Below are 21,737 nucleotides of genomic sequence, written 5' to 3' on the forward strand. Positions count from 1 at the left end.
GACCTTGGTGACCCCTTTACTAAGGCTACCTTCTTTTCAAAATAATCCTGAGAAGTAGATGTTTTTACTGCCCCCCATTTCCAGATTAGTGATCAATAAGGGGTGGTCATAGAATGTCCAAAAGTGATGTTTTAGTTTGATCCAGCTGCCACAGCAAAACAACATAAACAGCAGAAGTTTATTTCTCTCACTTCTTGAGGCTGGGAGGTCCCAGATGAAGCAGCAGCAGACTCAGTGTTTGGGGAGGGCCTGGTTCCTGTTCATAGGCCGATGCCTTCTTGATTAAGTCTCACGCGGTGGAAGGACCTAGCTGACTCTCTGGCGTCTCTTTTATAAGAGCACAAATCCCATTTTACTCTCATGAAGTCATGAAGTCACCTCCTAAAGGCTCCACCTCCTAATACCATCACCTTGGGAGTTAGGATTTTATCCTGTGAATTTGGGGTTAGGAACACACACATTTAGACCGCAGCAGGTGACATTAGGTTAAGTGGAGGAGGCAGGGTTAGAACAGTGATTGCAAAACCTCTTAGAATTTAAGACCCCTTTCCTTCCAAGGCCTGAAAGGCAGACAGGCGTTGGAGATACAGGGGAATATAAAAGGGGCAGAGCTCCTCCTTTGAGCATGCATTACATGCCCAGTCGCTAGAATTCAAGTCAACCAAGCCCTCACACACCCAGGCCGTCCCATGTTCTCTGGCTCGCCTCTTCTGGTAGCTTAGAAGTGGCAGCCTCAGGGAGACTTCTGTTTGGTACAACTTAGAAGGAAGCAAGTGGGAAATGCAGATGTCTTTGCTTTTAGGATTCTGGCTCCCTGAGATCAGAGGAGTGGGTTCCCGTACGGGGGTGGCGAAGCACAGGGAGAAGCATTGGAGCAGACTCTGTGCGTGTGTGTGTGTGTGTGTGTGTGTGTGTGTGTGTGTCGGCGCGCCTGTGCGTGGAGGGGGATAGCTGTACCCAGCGCGAGGCACTGGGGGAGGAGGAAGCGGTAGCAGAGATCTGAATAATTGATTCTTCAGCCGCACCAGACGCCCGGGAGCGGGCGGAGAGCGTGGTTCCAACACCACGGACAGCAGCGCGCGCCGCCGCAGGCGCCCCCGTCGCCAGCCAGCCACCTATCCTGGCCTTATTTGCCGCCGTGCGCTCTCGGAACGGGTGGCCGCGCTCCGCGTCGCCGCCGAGGAACTGCGGGGTCTGTCTCGACCCACCTAGGAGAGAGGCTGCGGGCAGGAGACCCTTTCGCCCGCCGGAGCTTGAAGCTTCTTGGGCTTGCGCGGGGGCTACTGCGTCTCGCCGGCTGAGAACAAGTCCCTAAGTTGGTGTGGAGAGCGCCCCTACCTTCCTTCTCCTCTTCCTCGGAGGCCACCGCAGCAGAAACACGCCCCGGGAACCCGGCTTTGCCAGTGCTGTGAACCAGGGTGTCCAGGCGCTCTCCGGACTCCCGCTGGGAAGTGGGGAGCCGAACGCCCAGCGCGGAGCTGGCCCAGCAGCGAAGGGCCCAGAGGGAGCTGCCTTTCCCCACCCGCGCCTCTCTCGGCCGGGGACCGCGGGGATCCCCGGCCACACGCGCGCGCGCTCCCACACTCACACACACACACACACACACACACACTCGCCCTCAAACACACCAGCCCGGAGCTGGGCTGCGGAGAGGGTGCTCCGGCGCGCTCAGAGGACCAGGCAGTTGCCGTCCGGAGTGGGGCAGGAAGCGGAGCTAGGGATCTTGGAGGGGAGCTCCTAGGGCTTGGCCGGATCATGGGACCGGGTGAGCACTGAGAATCGCGGCCGCAGCCATCAGCCCTGGAGATGACCAGGAGCGGCCACTGCTGAGAACTATGTGGAGAGAGGCTGCGGTGAGTGCTGGCGCGGGACGCCGGGCCTGGGAGGCCCCCTTGGAAAGGGGGAGGTGGGAGGCCTGAAGAGGGAGGGAGCGGCAGGATCACAAGAGGGTCGCTGCGTGGGAAAGATCCACCTCCCTCGGGGAACCGGGACCGCGGGAGCCCGCGTCCTTCCCTCCCCCTCTCCTACTGCTGGCTCGTCGCAAACTCAGCCAGCGCCCCCCCCCCCACCCTCGTTACCTCCTCTTTCTCTCCCTACCCCCCTCGCTCAGCAGCTCCCGGTCGCACAACTCCCAGCAGCCGGCGCTGGGGAGGTGGTAAGGGGTGCGGGTGGAGGTGCCCAGTTAGCTTCTCGTGGGTGGCCAACCTGGGGCTCGCATTCTCCTGTGCACCCTGGAGTGGAGCTCCCGCTGTCAGCCACAGGGGCTGAGGATCCGCACTGGGGGCGTCGTGGGCACCGGGCTTCTGCTTCCCCCCTCTTGTCTAGCCCCCCTGGGCGCATAGGGGGGCTTGTGAGCACTGCAGACTGCAGCCTACCCCTCAACCCTCCCTCCCCTCGCTGGTGGGCTGACCCTGCCTCTCCTTCTCTCCTCCGCCCCGTTAGAGCCCTGCTGCAGAGCCTCCGGCTGGGATAGCCGCCCCCCGTGGGGGCGATGCGGACAGCGCGGGACAGCCAGGGGAGCGCGCGGGGGCCGCAGCATGCGGGAACCCGCTAAACCCGGTGGCTGCTGAGGCGGCCGAGATGCTCGTGCGCGCAGCGCGCCCCACTGCATCCTCGACCTTCTCGGGCTACAGGTACGTCCCAGCGGGAGATCAGGGCTCCGTGGGCCAGGGAGGAGGGAGACTCGACCGGAGGGAGAGCGGGAGAGGGATCAGGCTAGAGAGGGAGAGGGAAAGCGGGAGGGAGCCCAGCGGCGAAGCGCAGGAGGGGCACCAGGGGGCGCTGCGGCTCCGCGCTCCGCGGCGCTTACCCAGGAACGCCGAGGCCGCTTGGAGTTCGCCTCAACTTCCCCCGGCTCCAGCAGCGTCCGTCCCGAGAGGCGCGCGTCAGGGCACGCGTGCACGACCGCGCTGGTATTTGCAGGTACGCAGGGCTGTGCACCTGCCGCCGTTCATGCGTGTGCACCACATGAGGACATGTGAGGACTCTTGCTGGCCGTGGGCACCGCTACAGCAGTCTGAGGAAGTGCGCAGAAAAGCGCGCGTGCCTATGAGCGTGTGCGGCCCACTGCCCACGTGCACCTAAGACTTGGCAACAGCGCCCGCAGTAGAAAGGCTAGGGAGGGGCTGTACAGTCCACGTCCGTCTGGGAGCTTCTTAGGAGCCTACCTTTCCCCCTACGCACGTTCTTTCCCAGCTCCTACGCGCTGGCCCGCGGGGGGACGCGCCTACTCTCCAGAATTCAGCATTGCACACGGCGCGCGTGAGAGAGGGTGTGTGTGTGTGTGTGTGCACGCGCGCGTGTAGGGGTGGGTCCTGGGCCCACTGGCAGTTGAGTGAAGGACTCTCCACGGCCCCTTGGCTCGAGGTGGGGCGAGCCCCAAGTTCCCCCAGGCACAGCGGAGCCTGGGCCCAACCAGGCAGCGTCCTCACTCCCAAGCACTTGGGGTGTACTCTGCCTGAGAGGAGCCGGGTCTGTAGGTGGGGCTGGGCATAGAGCAAAGTGTGTGGTGCTCACGACGGGCTCGCAGGGGGCGGGGTCAGCCAACTAGCTCAGCTCTCAAGCCCGGACGCCGGGTCTGAGCGCCGCCTCCGCACGCCCTGCCGGGTCTGTAGTTCGCTCCGCGCCAGCAGGGGGCGGGGTTGATAACTTGGTCCTCTCTATCCCAGGTGGGAGGGGTTGGATGGAGGGTTTATTCTGTGCACCTACGAGCTTGGTGGGGTACAGAACGCGCGCGGCGCTTAGGGTCTGTGGCCCGCAGCGAACTTGGGGAATGCGGTGGGGGACATGGACAGAGTTGGGGATGGGGAAGTGCCTGGAGACAGGGTATGAGGAAGCTGGTTGCGAGAATGGGCTGGGGGCTGGAGAATTAGCTCGGATTGGAGTTGTAGATAGAGTTAGAGATGGATCGAGGGATGTGGATGGCGTCGGGGATTGGGAATGGAGTCCGTGATCCCAGCAGCCTATCCTGCTGCTGAGTTCCATGCCTGGCTCCTAGAGCAGGGGGCCAAGTTGGTAATCCCTTTCTTCTGGTCGCCTTGCTCACCGCGGCCCTGCCTCTCACTCTTCACCCTGCAGGGACCGTCAGTGGCGACTATGGGCAGAGTGGGCTATTGGACCCTGCTGGTGCTGCCGGCCCTTCTGGTCTGGCGCGGTCCGGCGCCGAGCGCGGCGGCGGAGAAGGGTTCCCCCGCGCTGAATATTGCGGTGATGCTGGGTCACAGCCACGACGTGACAGAGCGCGAACTTCGAACCCTGTGGGGCCCCGAGCAGGCGGCGGGGCTGCCCCTGGACGTGAACGTGGTAGCTCTGCTGATGAACCGCACCGACCCCAAGAGCCTCATCACGCACGTGTGCGACCTCATGTCCGGGGCACGCATCCACGGCCTCGTGTTTGGGGACGACACGGACCAGGAGGCCGTAGCCCAGATGCTGGATTTTATCTCCTCCCACACCTTCGTCCCCATCTTGGGCATTCATGGGGGCGCATCTATGATCATGGCTGACAAGGTAAGGCCGGAAGCTGATGCCCTGCCAGGACCTGGGAAGCCACCAGCTGCATGGCAGCTGCTGCAGGTCTTCGGACGCCCCTAGAATCTGTCTTGATGTGAAGTAAGGGTGGGGGTGGGAGGGTCGTGGCCACTGGCCCTGGTGAGAACCAGGTCTTGCCTCTCCAACCCAGAAATGAATGGAAATGCCTTTTGCCTTGTTTCTGAAAATGGTGTACACAGGAGCACTTTGGTGTGCGTGTGCCAGGAAGAGCTCGGAAAACTGAGAAGTAGGCTGTGGGGTGGTGGTGGTGGCGGTGGTGGCATGTTTGGAGATTTACGAGTACCATGGGGCCCAGAGGTGGGCCCAGGAGCACTGGAGACACATGCTTCCTATTTCCACAATGCCAGTTTTACCTGATTGTTTTGTGGGAAAATGTCCATTTTTTCCTCTTATGGTAAGTGACTAAAACTATTTCTAAAAATTATTAAATGTGGGTAGGTTCTGGAAGAAAATGCAAAGTTTTTAGGTAAAGCACAAAAGGGCAGAAAAAATGTCATGCTTCCTCCGACTCTGCAATTAGAGGAACAGAGGTGGGGAGTTTGAGAAGCCCTCGGCCAGAGGAGTGGAGGAGAGACCCGTTCCTCAAGGGGAGTGGGTGGGAGTGGAGAGAATTAACTCCAAACCCAGAGCATGAAGGGCCTGGCGTTTTCCTTACATGTTCTCTGTCTGGCGCTCCAAGGCCCTCAGATGAAGAAGTTGGCTCCTGAACAAAGATGGGTCTTGGTACTAAAGTTGGAGAGTCTCAAAATGCAAGAAAGAGTGTAAAAAAATCTGTTGGCTTCGAATGAGAGGGAGGGTCTCTTTTGTGGACAGCCTGGGAGGTTTGCTTTGGAGAAGAAGGGAGAAAGATTTGAAGATCTGAAGTTATGACAGCCTGGTTTGGGAATTACACAGAAGTGGAGGGAAGGAAGAAGGCTGGAATGAAGAAGTAAAGTGAGGAATGAGAAAAAAGGGAAAGATTGGAGTTGGGTGTGTACTATCCTCTAAGTCCTGAGAAAAGATTGGGAGTTCAGAAGGGGAGGAAAGAGTAAGTGTACTTGTGTGCCATGGTCTCTAGCCCTGAGACCTTCTTGGAGAGTGTTCCTTAGATGGCAGGAGATACTGTAGTGGAGTGAGCAGACGTTCACTGTAGCGCTTTCCTTTTGATGCTCTCAAAGCACTTTTATATTCATCACATCACCTTTTGCTTCTGTTTCAGCAATTCCCACCGGCTCCTTTGGGAACCGTATTAATTCTTTCAGGTCTCCTGGGCTGCAGCACATTCAGCTGAAGCACGCAATTGATGCAGTGTCTTATTAAACATTCATTTTAAATGATTTGCAGCCTAGCAGAATTCCTGTGTGTGGTTGAGCATTTTCCCAGTCAGTTCTCAGTTTTAGAGGGCTCCTCTCTGGGAAGAAGAGAGTAGGGACTATCCATGCTCTGCCACCACTGACATTTCAGAACTGGAGAGAATCTTAGAGTTTCTTGGAGCATGCTGTAACTTTCAGATGAAGTGACTGAGCCATAGGGGAGTTAAGGGACTTTGCCAAAACCACATAGTGGGTGATGTAGCTAGGTAGCTGAATTTCTGATCCCAAGCTGTGATCTTCCATTCCACTAAATCAAGCCCATACTTTAATGATGTCATCCATCTTCAGGAGGGACAAGGGATCAGTTTCATTTTGTGGGAGGGGCTGAGCATGGAGAGCTGTGGTGAATCACAGCCTAGAGGGCTTTTGTATGGGAGGGGCCAATCTTCTAATGAAGGCACTGAGGGAGAAGAACAGCCAGTTTCCAGCCAGGCCTTGGAGTGTGACTTTGGGATTTAAATATTACCACGGATCCCTTCTTCCTTCTTGAGTTTTTCTAAAGGAGCAATAGACAAGAAACAGTAACCATACTGAAAGTGAAATTTCTGGATCCATGAGAGTTTGGCATAACCCAATGGAGAAATCTGGGAAAAGCTGAATTGGAAAAGGTGATGTGAGCCTGGGAGGTTCCGGGTAGGCTTCCGCTCTTACTTCTAAGTCTCAGCCGATAGGTATGTGGCTCAGGCCCTCATATGACTCATTCATCCAACTGTAGGCAGAGAGAAGCCGGAAGAGTGTACGGTCATGGAAGGGAACCCCCTTGATAGGCAGTGACCCTGCCTGCTAGTGAATCTTGACCCAGTGAATGGCAGGCTCTGACCAACTAGACCAGCAACTATTCTTCCCTTGAAGGGGGCATTAGAAAGTTTTGAGAAGTCCAGGGAGTATGGGTGGAAACATTCTTCTCTCCTTTGGGATGAAACTGCCTTTTGAGGATGTGGACCAAAATGTGACCTCACGTAAGAGTAAGAAGAGAAAAAGGAATCAGGAAAGGGCAAGAGGAAGATGAGAAAAGACATTTCCAGAGAAATCAGTAATAGAGATTTAAGAGGGGTTGGAAAGAAGAAGAATGAAAGGGTCCATTGGTTCAAAAATGGGGGAGGGGATTCGATACTCCTGATTGTTGAGACTTTCAGAGTTGGTCTTGGAGAGATTGGCCCCTCTCTGTCATTCTGGTGCAACTGTAGGGAGATGAGGCAAGGTGGCAGGGAAGCAAAGAGGTCAGTGGAGGTAACATCGGGGTATATGTCACCATGTGGAACGGTGATATTGAGAGGAGTTGGGTGATATTGAGAGGAGTTGGTTTAAAAGGTGGTATTTTGAGAAACTGGGGATGTGTTTAGAAAGGAGATTGTCTGCGCCTGTGAACAGCCCTTCCTTCCATTAGTAACATATATAGATGGCTTGTGCTTCTGCCACATGTTTCATTTAGAGCTGAACGTTGAGTTTGTCTCCAAAGAAACAGTCACGGTGCATTGCTTAACACTCTGCCTTGCCTCGTTTGCAAATGGTATTATGACTACAGCCTTAACCTCCCTAGATTGACAAGGCCTCTGCCTCCTGTTAAAATGATGTTGATTTGGTAAAGTCACGCAGAACACACCTGTGTTGTATTTACTTCTAAATTGGCAACATGATAGTGCCCCTGCCGGTAAGAATGGCAGTCAATTTGGTTATCAGTTAAAATGAACACACACACACACACATTTTTTTTTTAACATTTTTATTTTTATTTTTAATTTTACTTTAAGTTCTAGGGTATATGTGCACAACGTGCAGGTTTGTTACATATGTATATATGTGCCATGTTGGTGTGCTGCACCCATTAACTCGTCATTTACATTAGGTATATCTCCTAGTGCTATCCCTCCCCCCTCCCCCCAGCCCACAACAGGCCCCGGTGTGTGATGTTCTCCGTCCTGTGTCCGAGTGTTCTCATTGTTCAATTCCCACCTATGAGTGAGAACATGCGGTGTTTGGTTTTTTGCCCTTGCATTAGTTTGCTGAGAATGATGGTTTCCAGCTTCATCCGTGTCCCTACAAAGGACATGAACTCATCCTTTTTTATGGTTGCATAGTATTCCATGGTGTATATTTGCGACATTTTCCTTCTCTCTGTCTACTTGACCCTTGAAGAAAACAACAAAGCCTTATAACAATTGAAATGTCATGCAAATGTGGCAGATTTTTGTGGTGTTAATTTAATTTACAATGGAGGTGTTAATGTTTTGCTTGCATCATTGGGTAGTCTTGCAATATAACTAAATTAGAGGTGAAAATAAGGCTGGGTGAGGTGGTTCACGCCTCTAATCCTAGCACTTTGGGAGGCCGAGGTGGGTGGATCACCTGACGTCAGGAGTTCAAGACCAGCCTGGCCAACATGCTGAAACCCCCTCTCTATAAAAATTGGCCGATGTGGTGGCAGGCCCCTGTAGTCCCAGCTACTCAGGAGGCTGAGGCAGGGAGAATTGCAGGAACCTGGGAGGTGGAGGTTGCAGCAAGCCAAGATTATGCCACTGCACTCCAGCCTGGGTGACAGAGTGAGACTTTGTCTCAAAAAAAAAAAAAAAGAAAATTAAAATAAATAAGAGGTGAAAATAGTGCTTAATGTAGATGAAGTTCTAATCTGATCTTGGCTTGGCCATTTTGACCCTGTCTAAGTGAAATACACTCCAGCTGCAGTAATAGTCCCTGGTAAGCCCAGCATATGGGCTAGATCTTTACATTTCTGCTCAGTGTCCTTAACCCTCTCACCCCCCACCACTTCTCCCTATATTCCTAATTGCTCCGTGCAGGAAAAGACGAGGCTCAGATTTTAGCTATATCCATCCATGCCAGTTATCTCTTGGGTTTCATTTTCTATGTTATTCCTATGCAAGCCTCATGTCTTCTGCCAGAGTGTAAGTCGTTTGAGGGCAGATTTTTAAAAAAACTGTGTTTATCTATATATGTGTGTTTCACATAACAAATGCTTCTCTCCTCCACAGAGATAGAAAAATAATGTCTTTTCATTGTAGAGCTCTCAGGAAATACATTAAAATTTAAAGAAGATAAAAATCTCTCTCCAAATCCTATCACCGTGGGTAAACATTACTGACACTTTGGTGTATTTCCTTTTATCTATTTAGTCGCATGCTCAGGATTTTATACTATATATGGTTTTTCTTATTGTGCTTTGCCCTCTGTGGACTTTCTTAGAGGATTCAAGATTTTCTTTAATTCTGGAAAAATCTCAGCCGCTATCTGTTGGATTCTTTCTTTCCATCATTCTTTCTGTTCTCTCCTTCTGAATATACATGCATATGTATAGTCATGTGTTGCTTCATGGTGGGACACGTTCTGAGAAATGGATCGTTAGGTGATTTAATCGTGTGAACATCACAGAGTGCACTTACACAAACCTAGATGGTATAGTCTGTTACACACCTAGGCTATGTGCTATAGCCTGTTGCTCCTCCATCATTTCATTTGTGTCTGGTCTATTATTTTATTTTAGAAAGAAACAGCATGGATGGTCTATTATTTTGACTATCTGTTGAGTTATGGATTTCAACAAGGATATACTTTATTTCCAAGATAATAATTGGTCCCTCTTTACACCTCCCTGTTTTTTTGTGTTATAATGAAAAACTCTTCTCACTTTGTGCATGTAACTCCCTCCCCTGTCCCTTCAAAGATTAAAAAATACATATTATAAAGTTATTCTCTGATTGCTCTAGCATCTTTGTTTCTTCAGTTGTGAAGTCCTTCATTTGTAGAGTCAGTTAGTTGGATGTTCACATATGTTCTTTAATTTTTGTTTGTGAACTTATTTTCAAGGCAACTTTATGATTTCTTATGCCCTATATCTGTGAGGGTGTGTGTTTTAAGCCAGAGCCCATGTCAACAGCTCAGGTTTGTACTCTCTTCCCATTCTACATGGCCTGTGGTGCAGGCTTAGGAGTCCATCTCATGTAGGTGACTTCATTTTGTCTCCTTGACACAGATAGGGTCCTGCTTTTTGGCTGTGACTATTGGTGGATGGTGCGGATGTTCTAGCACCATCCACAGCTAGCAACCTGATTCCAGGTCCAGTTCTTCCCCTTTTTCCCTGGATGGACATTGACACCTCTGTTCTCACGGCTTATGTTGGACCTATCCTCCATGGATTATGTGGCTTTGATTCCTCCTTGAAACCCTAGAGTCCCGTCTTTCAGTCCATTTATTTTTAGGGATTACTCTCTATTTTTGATCTGTGATTCGCTTTTCTTATTTCCAAGCAATACTATGTAAATTTAAAAATAACTAAAGATTTCTTTATAAATTCTATGTCTTAGGAGCAGAAAAGGAAGGTTACTGAGTGTGTTCACTCGGATTTTGACCCAGTTTTATTTCACAACCTGCTTTTATATATTTTTTTAAACTTGATTATGTATTCTTGGAATTTTCCTTTATCACTACATAGACTTCTTAAACTTGATTTTCAGTGGCTGCAGAGTGTTCGGTTCATACCACAACTTTTTAAACAATTTCTCTCTTTTTCCACCATTAATAAGATTCATTTGTGCTCCATAGGGGCATCCTTTTCAGCACCTTGCACTTGTCCTGCCCTTTGCGTTTGTTACACGGTAAATGTTTGTTGATTGAATGAATCTAGTCATTGGCTCCGATGCCAGCTTGTTGGAGCTTCCAGATGAACATATCACAATCTGGTTCAGGGCATTCGTGCAGTGTTTGTTCCCTCAATGCTGACTGATTTCATAGGTGTTTGCCAATTTTTCTCTTCTCTCTAGTGGGCAGATAATTACCAGCCATCCTGAGGATTAACATAAATTGGGGGGTTACATACAAAAGGCCTGTAGAGAACTGCTGAGTAACAGCTCATCAGCAGGAGGTGGAAGATGGTGCTCTTGTAATCTGGCAGCTCCAGAGTTTGGATGCGAGTGACGGGCCTTCCCATTAAACACTGAAAGCTCTCGAAAAGGGCAGACGCGCAGATCGGAATGTTGGTGGAGCCCACTCAGCTCCTGCTAAAGTGGCATCAGGTAGTTCCTGGGAGAGTGGGGAGACCTATCTTTAGTCTTTTCCATGAGGCATGTCAGATGTGATCATCAACACCTCCTCACATAAGTCATCAGAGACCAACAGGCATCCTCCCGGTAGCATGACTCACGCTGCAAGTAGCCATCAGGGGTTGCTGGTAATCATTTGGGTGTCCTTAAGAGCTGTGGTCTGGTGGGTTTGGGGCGGTGTTTATCTTCTTTCTCATAGCCTCAGATGGAAAATGCTATTGTAGGCAGAGTGAGTGGGGAAAGAGAGAGAAAGAGGGCTGTACAGAAGAGAAACAGGAACTGAATCTCTGGTTTGTAATAGAGAGTTGGTAGCCTCTGATAAGTTATCACATAAATGAGACATTATAAGGTTATTAATTGGTGTCTTTTGTTTTTCCTGCATCCCCCACCCTTGATCTTTCAATTTCTAATTCTTTGCCAACCTTTTAAAGTTGGAAGACATCCCACTGAAAAGAACATCCAAACTTCATGCTGCTTTGAAACAGTCAGAAGGCCTGGCCACACTGGCCCCTATTCCGCCTATGGCAACAATTGGCTCGAGATGAATCTTATCCCCCAACCCCACCCACCACGATCCCTGCCCTCCCACTGCCATCCTGGGACAGGACAGGTGCCCCTCCTTTCTTAAATTCCCAACAATCACTTCACTTCACTTCACTCATTTATGTTACATACACAGTGTCCTTAAGGCACTGGGCTGTGAGGCCTATGATGTAGGTGAGGGAAGTAGCTCTTCCAGGGGCTGCTCCTGGATAAGACGGCAGATCTGTGGCATGTATGCAACCATGGATGCCATGTTCACTGCTGCCATCATTAATCTCTTATAACACCTGGCCCTGTTGAGCCCACTGGCCTTAAGGCCTTCTCAACACAGTACTCCAGGCAGCCACGATGAATCAACTTGAGTTGGAAGATCCAAGAAAACCTTGGACAAAGAGTCTGAAGAATGAAATTCAATTTCCAAAAATACCTGTGTGACCTTAGAAAAGGCCTTCACCTGTCTGAACCTCTGGTTCTCCTGCAAAATGAGGATTTGGGACAAAATAAGATCTCTTCCAGCTCTGAAAATTTTGTGCCCCATCAAGGAAAGACTGGCAACAAACATACCAAAATATGAATAGCAGTTATCTTTGGGGTGGTAGACTCATGGCTGCTTTAATCTTTTAAAGAATGTCATTATCAAGTGGTTAACATATTTTACTTTGAATTAGATTGCCTGAATTTAAATTCAGGGATTCTACCTCTTACTGGCTGGGTGATCATGGGGAAGTTCTTAATATCTTGAGCCTCAATGTCTTCATCTCTAAAATGGGAACAATAATAGCATCCACTTTATAAAGTTGTGAGATTTAAATGACATCATGGATATCAGTCCATGTCTCGATGCCTACCTTATAATAAATGCTTATTACAGGAATGCTATTGTTATTGTGTCTGCAATTTTAGTTTTTATTTTTCTCCAGTGTACATGTACTTTTTAATAAACAGAAAGAGTGATTAAGGATGATGTGGTTACATGAGGGTATGCTCTGCAAGAAACTGGGAGTGAATCCCACAGAACTGTCAGAAGTGGAGGGTCTAACATGAAATGATTTGTGTTTTCTTAACTGGGACAACCAGAAGCTTCCTTTGCCTTTGTAGGACTTGCTGAGAGCTTTATCCTGGCAAACTGAAGCTAAATGTGGCCAGCGTGAAAGTGATCGTAGGAAAAGACTATCTCATTGACCTTTGCACTAAATGACTCCACCAACTGGACCATATGTTTGCACGGGGCTTAGGGATTTAGAGTGTGGACATATATAGTTTCTCATTTTATCTCTGCCAAGGATTAATAACTCAGTGATAGCCTGGGGAACCTGGCAACTCCAAAGGTATTTGTTTAAAGAATCTCTATTTTCAGATGAGGAAATAAAGGATCTGGAGGTTGCAGTAATTTGTGCATTGTTCAAAGCTGTAACTAGAACCAAGGGCTTTGGGTTCTTATTCTTTTGCTCTTATTTTATTCCCCTTTAAGTTAAAGACTATGAATACATTTGGTTTAGGGAAGGGGCTCAGATTCAAGACAAATAACAGATTTTGATGTTCATGTTTTGGTTGTCTTGACTAAAAGGATTAAGATGTTGGATGATGGAATTAAAATTCAAAACTCCAGATTGAAGTGATGGAGCCACTCTAAAGACTGCACTGGAGGTTCCTCCCATACCGCACTCAACTTTAATGAGGTTAATTGACAAAGAAAAATTGTATATATTAAAGGTGTACAACACAATTTTTTTTTAAAAAGAAAACAGTGTTTCACTCTGTCGCCCAGGCTGGAGTGCAGTGGCATGATCATAGCTCACTGCAGCCTCAACCTCCTGGGCTTAGGTGATCCTCTCATCTCAGCCTCCCAAGTAGCTAGGAACACAGGCATGTGCCATGATATCCAGCTAATTTTTAAATTTTTGGTAGAGACTGGGGTCTCACCATGTTGCCCAGGCTGATCTTGAACTCCTGGACTCAAGCAATCCTCTTCCCTTGGCCTCCCAAAGTGCTGGTATTAACAGGCATAAGCCACCATCCCCAGCCCCAAATAATATTTTGATATACATGTAAATGTGAGATGATTGTCACCATCAAACTAACATATCCATTACCTCACATGGTTACCTTTATTGTGTGATGAGATTACTTAAGATGTACTATCTTAGCAAATTGCCTGTATACAATACATTTTTGTATTGTCACCATGCTATCACCAGTCACCATGCTATACATTAGGTCTCTAGAACCTATTTACCTTACAACTGGAAGTTGGTGCCTTTTGACGAACCTCTCTCAATAGTTTGAAGAAGAATTTTCACTATTGCAGAAAGGGGGATATGAGACTTTCCAACTCACTTAGTCATAATGTGGCTGCCTCCGTTCCAGCTATCACATCCAACTCACTTGGGAATGGTTTCTGCAAGGGTCATGAACTGGTGTACTGCATGCTGAATCTGGCTCATAGATGCATTTTGTTTCGCCAGTACAGCATTTTTAAATGCTTGAATTTTAATGTCTTTAGACAGCATGCATTTTCAAATTCACTGCAGCTGTCCCCACTCTGTTATCCCATATCTAGGGTGATTCATACATTTATGTTAATGATATGGTTTCTGTGAGTATTTGAGATCATGGTACTCAAATACAGACTTTTTATTTGTTTGCTTGTTTATTTTTTATTGACCAGAAGCTCAGCAGATTGTAAGTGGGGATATGTGGAGGCCACATATCTAGAAATATATGTGGGGGCCCCATATGTTGTGGCTTTATAAAAAGTGGAGGCCACATTTATAGAAATATAATGTTTAAATCAAGGGAGGTGATAGCTCCATTATACCTCTTCTGTTGTTTGGAGTGCTTTCAGGTGCAAGTAACAGAGTATTTGACCAACAGTGTCTTCAACCATTAAAGACATTCAGTTTTTTGCTTAGGATGGAGCCTCATATCTAGCTTAGTGACTTAATGTCCCACTGAGGACTCAGATCCTTTCCATTCTTCTACTTTGCCTTCCCCAGCTGCTGGTTTATCTGAGTCACAATATGGCTGCTTCTATTCCAGCCATCACACCTTTACTTCCTAGCATTCAAAACTGGAAAAAAAGGGAGAGAAAAATAAGCCTTCTTTTAGGGCCTCTATCCTTTCATTGGAGTAGACTTCCTCTTACGTTTCAGTGGCCAGAACTGGGTCACATTCCCACTGCTCAAACAACAATGATAGAGATCCAGGATTCCTCTCTGAGAATGGGTAATTGCCACTGAGCAAAATTGCTTCTGCTAGCAAGGGTGTGGGGTGACGCTTCAGTGGTGCAACTGGTGATGTCTCCAGCAACATTAACACCATTATATGTAGAATTGCACTTAGTTCTGAGGAGTAATATCTGAAGATGGGCGTTGAAAAATTGCAGTGCATGAAGAAAAAGGGCCTTTAGGGTTGCGTAGACTCTAAATGAAATATATTAAGAGTTTCAGAAGAAGTATTTAGAGATGTTTAGCCTGGAGAAGGGAAATCTCAGAGGGGATATGGGAGAAGTGTTCAGATACTCCATGGGCTGTTACAAGGTAGAAGGTTAAGTCTTAATTTTGTTATTGTTGTTCTGGGGACAGACATAAGAGTGAAATTATTATTATTATTATTATTATTATTATTATTATTATTATTATTGTTATTATTTGAGACAGAGTTTTGCTCTTGTCGCCCAGGCTGGAGTTCAATGGCACGATCTCGGCTCACTGCAACCTCTGCCTCCTGGGTTCAAGTGATTCTCCTGCCTCAGCCTCCTGAGTAGCTGGGATTACAGGCACCTGCCACCACCATCAGCTAACTTTGTATTTTTAGTAGAGATGGGGTTTCACCATGTTGGCCAGGCTGGTCTTGAACTCTTGACCTCAGGTGATTGGCCTGCTTCAGCCTCCCAAAGTGCTGGACTACAGGCGTGAGCCACGGCACCTGGCCAAGAGTGAAACTATAAGGAGTAAAGTTTCATCTTGATATGAGGAGTAAGCTTCGGCAATTAGGTCTCTAACAGAAGACTGCGAGGATTCATGGAATGCGAAGGATATGTCAGGATATGATTGAGCTAACAGTGACTGCCTGTCCCTCAGGAATGAGGTGGAAAATTGGGCTTGCAAGGTTGGGTTGGGTCACCTCTGAGGCTCTTTCTTATTCAGACACTCTGTAACTCTCAAATCCTTGATTTTTAAAAAAAGATCTCCAAGCCTTGGTGCTTTAGGCCAAGCATTTGGCTGAAAACCAACATCCTCACTTTTTCCAAGTGTGTGAGTAATTCAGTATAAATTTGCCTGGCATGGAGGAGGAATTTATAATCCCTGCATCATCACCTCAAGTTCCCAAAAGACTTTACATTATCTTGAAGGTAGAAGATATTTGAAAAGCAGACAACCTATGTATATATCAACTCACACACACATATATAAATAAAAACATAAGTAGGTCAGCCGGCGTCATATTTACTAGTGAAAATGTTTTTGGCTAAGAAGCTCATCTACAGAAGACAATGTTTAGAATAATTGCCAATGATCTCGAAATGGGGTGTTTTTGCAATTATATGAGCTTAATCATTATTACTTAATAAAGTACATTCAGCTTGTTTTGCACATCTTACTGTAGTAATATATTTGTATTCTAAAGAGCCATCCAGTCTCCTCTCTGGTTTTTCAGTTGGCAAATTATTCTTTTTTGTCAATTTTATTCTCCTGCATTTGGAACATCTGCTTATGACAGAAAATGCTCTAGATACTATTCTGTTGTTTATTCACTTCTCCTATTCCCCCACATCCCGCCAAAGAAAAACGAACCTGAAATTGCTTTCCAAATGCTTTCACTTTCCATTCAAATTTTGGAACTTTTCATGGGATGGCAATTGATATATTGTCTCCATTTTTTAAACTTTGAAATAGATGTTGATGTACAGAGAAAAAAATCTAAATAATACAATAGAGCATTCAGAGAAAGAATATTTGCTCCATTAATGCATCGCAGATCTTCGAACTCAGGTTCCCTTCCATGGAAGTGGCTGTGTTACCCATTTCAGGAGGGAAAATATTAATTGGAATGGCAGTTTCTTTCTGTTTGTGATTTTTTTTGCTGAAGTTGGCATATCGAAAGGATCTTCTCTTAAACTACAGTCCCTGACTTGAAAAAGGTTAATTGTTTCCATTGGTCCCTAACAGTGACTTTTTTTGCCAAAACAAAAATAAACTCACTCTAAAGTGTAAGTTGTTATTTCCAAAAATCACTGACACCTTGAAGCTTGGCTCACAAACTCACTCAAATAATTGAAGATAATTTTGGGTGATTTTGGGGGAGTCGGGGACCACTTTAAAATCTAATGAAGGCTATGGACCCTTCCAGAGGAGTGCATGTTCATAAACATGCAGTCAAAATTATGTACAATTTCAGGGGATCACAGACCCTCTGAAACCCTTTCATAGACTTCCTTGGAATTGATTTATTTATTGGTTTATTAACACAGTTGATCCTTGAACAACGCAGGAGTTAGGTGCATTAACCCCCATGCAGTTTAAAATCCATGTATAACTTTTGATTCCCATAAACTATAGCCCACTGTTGACCAGAAGCCTTACCAATAACATAGACAGTCAATTAATACAAATTTTGTAGGCTATATGTATAATATAGTAGATTCTTAAGTAAGCCATAGAAAAGAAAATCATAAGGAGAATCATAAGGAAGAAAATATGTTTGCTATTTAAGTGGATGTGGGTCATCATAAAGGTCTTCATCCTTGTCTTTACATTGAGGAGGCTGAGGAGGAGGAGGAAGAGGAAGGTTTGGTCTTGCTGCCTCAGGGGTTGGCAGAGGGAGAAGAAATTTGCATATAGGTCGACCCATGCAGTGTGTTGTTCACAGGTCAAATGTATGTTCATTCTTCATACATTTCTTGGCTTTGTCCTTGGGCCAAAATGCTTTGTGGATGCATCTGTGATCAACTTGTTTCAGAATCTAGCTGGGGAGACTCATAATGCAAGTCCAGTACGATTGTATTCATGGGACCATGGGAATGCAGAGGAGGGACAGCCTCATCCACAGGTCTGAGGGTCGGGATCTGGGGTCAAATTGGAGAGCTGGTCTAGAAGAGGCTTGTGTCCTGGGTGCCTGCCCCTACAGGTTGTCATCCCCGACGGCTGAAGATGAGCTGTAGAGGGAAGGCTGGCTTACGGAGGAGCAGAATTGAGTTCACAATCTAAGCCTTCCTCTCCTCTTAACCTGTTCCTCAAGACTGCTAGTCTTGAGTGGTCTTGATAGCTTCCAAATTCTCCTCTGGATGGCATCTCATACCATCAAACATTGAGCTTTTTGCAGATTTCTGTTTTATTGTCACAAATGGCTGAATGTCTCCTGCTCTATCTTGTCTCTTCAAATTAGGAATACCTGCCCAGGAAGAGTGAGTGGCATTTGAAATCCATATTGTCTTGCTAGTCTGCTGTCCTAGGGGTGAAAGAAAAAGACATATTTTCTAGGTGAATTGTTTTAATGCTAAGATATCTGTAGGACCGAGGAAATGTAGTATTAGCTGACTTGGGTGAGTCGACTCAGAATCATGTGAAGAAGCTGCGGAGCTGTGGAAAAAGGCAGGCTTGCTATAGTTCTGGTGCTAGGGTATGTGCATGGCTTCCACGAATGGGATTTTGAAAATGGCAGGCCTTGGGCGAAGACCTCATCTTCGTGGTCAAATTTGCACTTTAGTTAAAAACAAATTTGCTATTGGTTTTGCCTTGGTTAATTGATACTAGTTTTTCCTCTTCTCCTCTCTTGTTTTTCTCTTCCCTCCCCTCCCTTCTCTCCTCTCCCCTCCCCTCCCCTCCTCTCCCCTCCCCTCCTCTCCCCTCCCCTCCTCTCCCCTGCCCTCCTCTCCCCTCCCCTCCTCTCCCCTCCTCTCCCCTCCCCTCTTCTCTCTCTCTCTCTCTCTGTCTCCTGTTTAGCAGCATTAAAAGAAATATTTTTACCATGGACCCACTGCTGGATCATTTTAAAGCAAATCCAAGACATCATTGCATCATTGTATTCATCAGTATATATGTCAGTATATATATATATGTATATATATACATGTGTATATATGTATATATGTATATATGTATGTATATATGTATATATATGTATATATGTATGTATATATATATCAAAAATAGAAGAACTTTAAGAACTGTTAAAAAAATCACAGCTGATATACAAGTAATCTATACATATGTATTTGAGAAGATTTTGTGAGAATCAGGGCAGTATAAAGAAAATAAAAATCACCTTTACTCTGACCATCCACAGACAACTGCTATTAACATTTTGGTTTATTTCCCTCTAGTCTGTTTTCCTATACCTTATTTACAAATACATACTATATAATTTTATAGACAGCTTGTAATTTGCTTAACATTTTATCATGAAGCTTTCAGATTACTTATAAACATTTTTATCTTCTATGTTTTCCATTCTGTGGATTTATCATGATTTACTTGATAATTTAGATTTTCCCCAATTTTTTGCTATGAAAAACAATACTTTGTTTGACATCTTTGTAATGAAATGTCTGCATCATAGATTATTGACTTTTAATAGAATCCATTACTGAAATTAAGGAATTTTAAAATTATCAGTACAGAACCAATTAAGTTTCCGTTAATTTGTTCCCAGAAAGATTGAATCACTGGAAATTTCTAATAACTATGTCTTAAAGTATGTCTGTCACTTAGCTCTGGCTGGCTCTTGAAACAGAAATTTTTCTGATTGGCTAGACAAAAATATTATCTCATCGTTATAATTTGCATCTCTTCTAAGACACCTGCCATGGAATATATTTTAATTTAATCATCGCTTTTATATTCTGTAGGTATTGCATATTTTAACTGCTTTGATATTTCCCATTGTGTAAATGGAAAACCTCAGAGAACGATGGCTTCCAGTATAACATACAGTGGAATAATTTGAATTTCTAAAAAATAATAAATATTTTGAAACCTGGCAGGGAGTTCTATGATTATTCATTCTTCATCACCAGGCATTGCTCAACCATTGTCTCTGTATCAGTGTTGTTTCAATAATTGCTTTGATTAATGTAAAATTTCCCAGCAGAAAATCATTTTGTGGGACCCCACTGTTATGATTTGCCAGGAGTCTAGGTAGAGACTCACGTCCAAGTGGGCTGGAGTCATGTTTGTGTCCCAGGCTTTGTGGGGAATGGTGGGGATGGGAAGCCCTTGTTTGTTCCTTTCTCTAAAAAAGCAGAGGCAGGGTGAGGTTGTGCAGGGTGCATCCCGCAGACCCTGACCCAATGACAGATGAATAAATTTCCCTGACGCAGATATTCTGCTTTGCCAGTCCAGCTGAGTGTCTATGCCACTTATAGACACCAAGGAAGGTTCTGTACAGAGTCAGTGGCCACGGCCTCGACTTGCCAGTGAGACTCACATTTATTCAGTAAAGATTAATTGACAAAGGTTGTGAGTAAACACATTGGTGGGTAATTAACCTGGTTGCCTCTACCCCGGAGAGAGCCATCATGCATGCAAGAATGATCAAAAGTTGGTCTTAAGACCATGTGAGTAAACAAGCTAGTTAGATAAACTGCTCTGCCTTCCTTTGTACCCAGTTCAAGCTATTTACTTAAGGTAAGGATTAGGTTGCCTTCAGCCATAACCTTATCCTGAGACTTTTGGAAAAACCTTCAGCCCTTCCAAGAAAGTTTGTGGCTATTCTCTATAACCAAAATTTTTCACACCAGCCTGACTGAATCCCCACAAGGTTGTAACAGGAACTGCCTTGTGATAAGAAAGGGATATTGCCCGGGTGGCAGGGGGCAGTAAAATGAGTTTTAAACAAAAGTGGGAGAGATTTAGGTTTGATATTAACAACTGTGAGGAATACTCAAAATATTTAACCACTACAGCACTATCAGAGCTGAATCAGAATAGATACTCAGTTTGTAGAATCCTGGAGCACCTGTTATGTGAGGTGTTAATCCTTTAGTGGCTGGTTATGGGGAGGTGGGGGGTTCCCGAGGGAGGGGTGGCTGAGTGGCAGGGGGCACTTGGGGTTCCTGGAAGATGTGGCTATTCACAAGCAAAATGGAAGCATTTCAGTCTTTAAATAACCAGTTCTGCTGCACCAGTGCACACCAGCCAGGATATCAGCGAGATCTCACGTGTCATTTATGCCAATGTGTATGCAGAAGTTTTCTCGGGGAACTGTCTAGAAAAGGACACAGGATGGCTGTCTCCTCTGCCATATATTAGCCATGCCCTGAAAAAGGGAGGTAGGGCTGAGAGCATTTTGAAGATCTCTTTCCTAAAATATGGAAATAGAAATGTGCTTCCTGCTAACCTTCCACCTTCTGAGCTTGGTGCTTTGGCTTGTCTCTTGTGGGTTAATTTTCTAGCTGTCTATCATAAGCCTGCCTTTCTTCCATGAAAAGCACAGGAGCTGAAGCCAGCTGTCCATGCCACCGCCCACTCCCCACTCCCATGTTCCCTGTCTTCTAGGGCAAGAGATTCCCAAACAATTCCTGTTTTCATTGGGGTTGAATGAAGAGGGCTGTTTTAGTCTCTGGTTTTGGGGTGTGATGTGCTCATTTGCAGAAGCATAAAAATAATCTTGTAACTCACCAAAAAATACTCCACAGCCTAAATTAACTTTGTTAAAGATCAACTTTCAAAAGAGAGCCTTGGATGTGCCTTCATGGGATCATGTGCATAGTTTACTTGTAGAGTATGTGGCTTCCTTCCCTCCTCCGAAGTAGGAAATCCTCCATCCCTGTCCTGGTTCATGGAGGTTTTCAAATGGGCTTCAGGAGAAAGAAGCACGTCTCTGGTTTCATCCGAGGGCAGGAGAACCCTGTGATATGTTGTTTATTGTTGAGAATGCGCTGAATTGTGTCTTCCTAAAAGTCATATATTGGGTCCTAACCTCCAGTATCTCTGAATGTGACACTTTGGAGCTGGAGTCTTCAAGAGTAATTATGGTAAAATGAGGGCATATAGGTAAGCCTTAACCCAACATGACTGGTGTCCTTATAAGAACAGGAGATTAAGACACAACATAAACACACAAAGGGAGGACCATGTGAAGACACAGGGAGAGGATGGCCATCTGTAAGCCAAGGAGACAGTTTTCAGAGGAGCAATCCTGCTGCTCCCTTGTCTTAGACTTCTAGCTTTGAGAACTGTGAACAAATTACATTTCTGTTGTTTAAACCACCTTTGCTGTAATAAAGACTGTGATCCTT

The 21,737-nt window shown here is 46.1% G+C and overlaps 2 protein-coding genes across 4 annotated transcripts in view; one reads left to right on the forward strand and one right to left on the reverse strand.

Annotated features, from left to right (window-relative positions):
* Positions 1-495: 495 nt before the first annotated feature.
* Positions 496-2,539, reverse strand: LOC115831169. The gene is made up of 4 exons (XM_030797788.1): positions 2,376-2,539; positions 2,098-2,144; positions 1,339-1,617; positions 496-1,208 (listed from the first exon to the last, which is right to left on the reverse strand). Exons 1-4 carry the CDS (start codon positions 2,537-2,539, stop codon positions 799-801), a joined length of 900 nt encoding a protein of 299 aa, XP_030653648.1. The 3' UTR covers positions 496-798.
* Positions 924-21,737, forward strand: part of GRIN2A (glutamate ionotropic receptor NMDA type subunit 2A) — a 424,347-nt gene continuing 403,533 nt past the window's right edge. For 2 of the 3 annotated variants that reach the window (XM_003269267.3, XM_030797992.1), the window contains exons 1-3: positions 924-1,853; positions 2,443-2,633; positions 4,078-4,509. In XM_003269267.3, the coding sequence (XP_003269315.1) occupies positions 4,096-4,509 (414 nt within the window). In that variant the 5' untranslated portion in view covers positions 924-1,853; positions 2,443-2,633; positions 4,078-4,095. Of the gene's footprint in view, positions 1,854-2,442; positions 2,634-3,538; positions 3,607-4,077; positions 4,510-21,737 lie in introns of those variants that run through there. The other variant, XM_030797991.1, reaches the window with a different exon arrangement.

This window comes from Nomascus leucogenys, chromosome 18, assembly GCF_006542625.1.
Source record: "Nomascus leucogenys isolate Asia chromosome 18, Asia_NLE_v1, whole genome shotgun sequence".
In the NCBI taxonomy this organism is placed as follows: domain Eukaryota; kingdom Metazoa; phylum Chordata; class Mammalia; order Primates; family Hylobatidae; genus Nomascus; species Nomascus leucogenys.

What these genes read in the sequence shown, in the direction of transcription:
- LOC115831169 (XM_030797788.1), bottom strand. Translation starts at nt 2,539, where the DNA reads ATGCTGCGGCCCCCGCGCGCTCCCCTGGCTGTCCCGCGCTGTCCGCAT. An exon ending in GGAGCTGCTGAGCGAGGGGG is followed by an intron (nt 1,618 to 2,097) that starts GTAGGGAGAGAA and finishes GGTGTGTTTGAG; the next exon opens with GGCGAGTGTGTGTGTGTGTG. An exon ending in CGAGGAAGAGGAGAAGGAAG is followed by an intron (nt 1,209 to 1,338) that starts GTAGGGGCGCTC and finishes CCTCTCTCCTAG; the next exon opens with GTGGGTCGAGACAGACCCCG.